General features: G+C 45.3%; 1 protein-coding gene across 1 annotated transcript; it reads right to left on the bottom strand.

Annotated features, from left to right (window-relative positions):
• Positions 1-432: 432 nt before the first annotated feature.
• LOC105275423 (acanthoscurrin-1) lies at positions 433-2,259 on the bottom strand. The gene is made up of 3 exons (XM_020030375.1): positions 2,213-2,259; positions 1,327-1,792; positions 433-957 (listed from the first exon to the last, which is right to left on the bottom strand). The coding sequence occupies exons 1-3, from the start codon at positions 2,222-2,224 to the stop codon at positions 698-700; spliced, it is 738 nt and encodes a 245-aa protein (XP_019885934.1). The 5' UTR covers positions 2,225-2,259; the 3' UTR covers positions 433-697.
• Between the last annotated feature and the right edge of the window lie 262 nt (positions 2,260-2,521).

The following is a 2,521-nucleotide window of genomic DNA, read 5'->3' as shown; positions in this document are numbered from 1 at the left end:
ACAATTATTCAAGACTTTATTCCTTCAAATAAGGTAATATTGAACTGTTCTCCATTATGAATCATCAGTGAGTTCATCATGAATAATCTGAACCATGCCGGTAAAGGTCGGATGATATTAGCCAACCCTTAATTAGCTCTTGCGATCATTCGCGCGAAATAATTGGTTTGATTTAGCACACTAGCACTCCCCCACAATTTTGCAGCGGAGAAGCTCGAAAGAGTTAATCGAAGCAACATCGCTTAAAATTATATACTTCGATTTAAGTTTTATGAACACTCGCATTCAAATTCTGCGCGAGAGTTAAGAATATAAAAAGGCGATATGATACGTAATAAAATAAGACGCGTGCAAACTTGATAGACGTAAGATGCATATCAAGATTGATATGATACACCAAGCAAAACTTAATAAATAAGTGCACCTATTTTACGGTAAGAGTGTCCCCTTGCAAAGGACGAATTTATTCCACTCATACAAAAAGTCGTAAGTATCAATACGCGCGCCGTGTACCGAGAGTATCAAGCGCGACGAGCGTCGTCGTGTAAGTACAGCACAACTTTACATATATCTACAATATTCTTTCAATCTCTTTTAAGAAAAAAAAGGAAAAAAAACGTTGAAGAGATGAAAATTACATTTAGCTCGGCAGTAACTTAGAAGGACAATTTTCTTTTCGCAGACGATTTTGCGTGCGTTACCAGTGACCATGGCCGTGGCCAAGTCCGGCGTGGATGCCGGCGCCGTAACCGCTTCCGTGAGCCGTGATCTTTCCGGAGGGACCGGCAATCACCACCGAGCCAGCGTGCGGTCCAGAAACAGCCGCGGTTCCGGAATGAGGTCCGGCCAGAACCGCGCCGTGGGTAGCTGGTCCGGTTACAACCACTCCGTGCCCTCCGTGACCGCCGGCGTATCCTGCATAACCATAAGCAGGACCAGCTGCGTAACCGTAACCTCCTATAAAATAAAAGGAAACGAGCCTTAAAAACGTAATCAAGCGGTGAGTCTAGTTTAGTGTCTAATAAATCTTTTAATTTATTGTGCGTGTTCGAGGATATCTCACATTTATGGAAAATATACGTTTCCTTGCAAAGATCAATATAATGATGTATTATTGTGCAGTATGTCCTCTTTATAAAATTGATTTACAATTACTCGATATACGTTTGTATGGTAGGGTTTCTACAGTTTATTTTTATCTTAGAATATTATTATTTTTCTCAGAATATTACTCGCGTTGTTAAATCAGAATCTCCTTTGCAATTTAATTTATTTAAAAAAAAACATTTTTATTCAAGGCACGATTTGGCAATTTATTTTACTTACCATAATCACCTCCACCATAGCCACCACCATAGCCTCCACCATATCCTCCGTCATATGCACCACCGTATCCTTCCACGTGCGCTGGACCAGCGACCGATGGCGTCACGACAGCTGGGCCAGCAACGGCGCCTGACACATGAACAGGACCAGCCATTGATCCGGATAATCGAGCCGGACCTATCGCTGGAGCGGAAACGGCGGTGGCACCTACGTGTGGACCCACGACGCTCGTCGCTCCTAGCAATGGTCCAGCAAGGGTCACCCCGTGTCCACCTCCGTAGCCTATACCACCGTAAGCTCCGTGGGCACCGTAACCTCCGTGACCACCGTAACCTCCGTGACCACCGTAAGCTCCGTGACCACCGTAAGCTCCATGACCCCCATAGAATCCCTGACCGGGCCAGATAGCTTCTCGTCGTTCACGAGGTGCCGCGGCAACAATGGCGCACAGGGCGAACGAGATGAACTGAAGATAAAAGATCTCAATTTCAGGTAAGTCCAGCAATAACTTAGGCAGCTCTTGTTTCGGTATAACATTGCATCGATCGTTTTTTACCTGCACACAATTTGAACAGCAGAGAGAAATTCGATTTTAAATAAAAAGGAAATATGCGAAATTTTACGTTGGAACCGTGTTTTTTAATTGCGACATCGAGCAGTAAACAATTGCTGAACTTTCACGCGAATTGAAATTCAGGCGTATTACCTTGCCTGATGCTCTGATAAAATACGTACTGATTATGTAAAGTCTACTCGCAACGCGTTTGTCACTTTATCTCACTCTGTCAGCTCGCTGAAAGAACAGCGACGCCGTTTGCCACGCTGATTGTTCGGGTAACAAAAGAAAGAAAGGCGCACTTCCGACCGAGACGAGACGGATACTTACGAGGGTCTTCATCGTGCCGACCGGCGATTGCTTGAATGTGCCTACGGCCGACTTCGGCGGACTTTATATACGTCTCCTAGGATCTCCGACCGCGCCCCCGCTTGATCCCTTCAAATCATATCCGATGTCGGTCTCTCGTTCATTGTGTAAGAAGGTCACCATCCGGTACGCCCACCCTCCTTTGGATATGAACCCCTTGCACGACCTTCGCCAGGAACTCCTAGCGCAGAAATTTCAGGAACAACCTCCATTGTCTAATCCGCGGCCCATTCTAGACTCGCTGCTTAACTAGCTAAGCGTAATCGTGAA

This window comes from Ooceraea biroi, chromosome 3 (genome assembly GCF_003672135.1).
Source record: "Ooceraea biroi isolate clonal line C1 chromosome 3, Obir_v5.4, whole genome shotgun sequence".
NCBI classification, from domain to species: domain Eukaryota; kingdom Metazoa; phylum Arthropoda; class Insecta; order Hymenoptera; family Formicidae; genus Ooceraea; species Ooceraea biroi.
Note: the sequence above shows the minus strand (reverse complement) of the source record. Positions and strands in the feature narration are given on the sequence as shown.

What these genes read in the sequence shown, in the direction of transcription:
- LOC105275423 (XM_020030375.1), bottom strand. An exon ending in CTATGGTGGAGGTGATTATG is followed by an intron (nt 958 to 1,326) that starts GTAAGTAAAATA and finishes TTTATTTTATAG; the next exon opens with GAGGTTACGGTTACGCAGCT.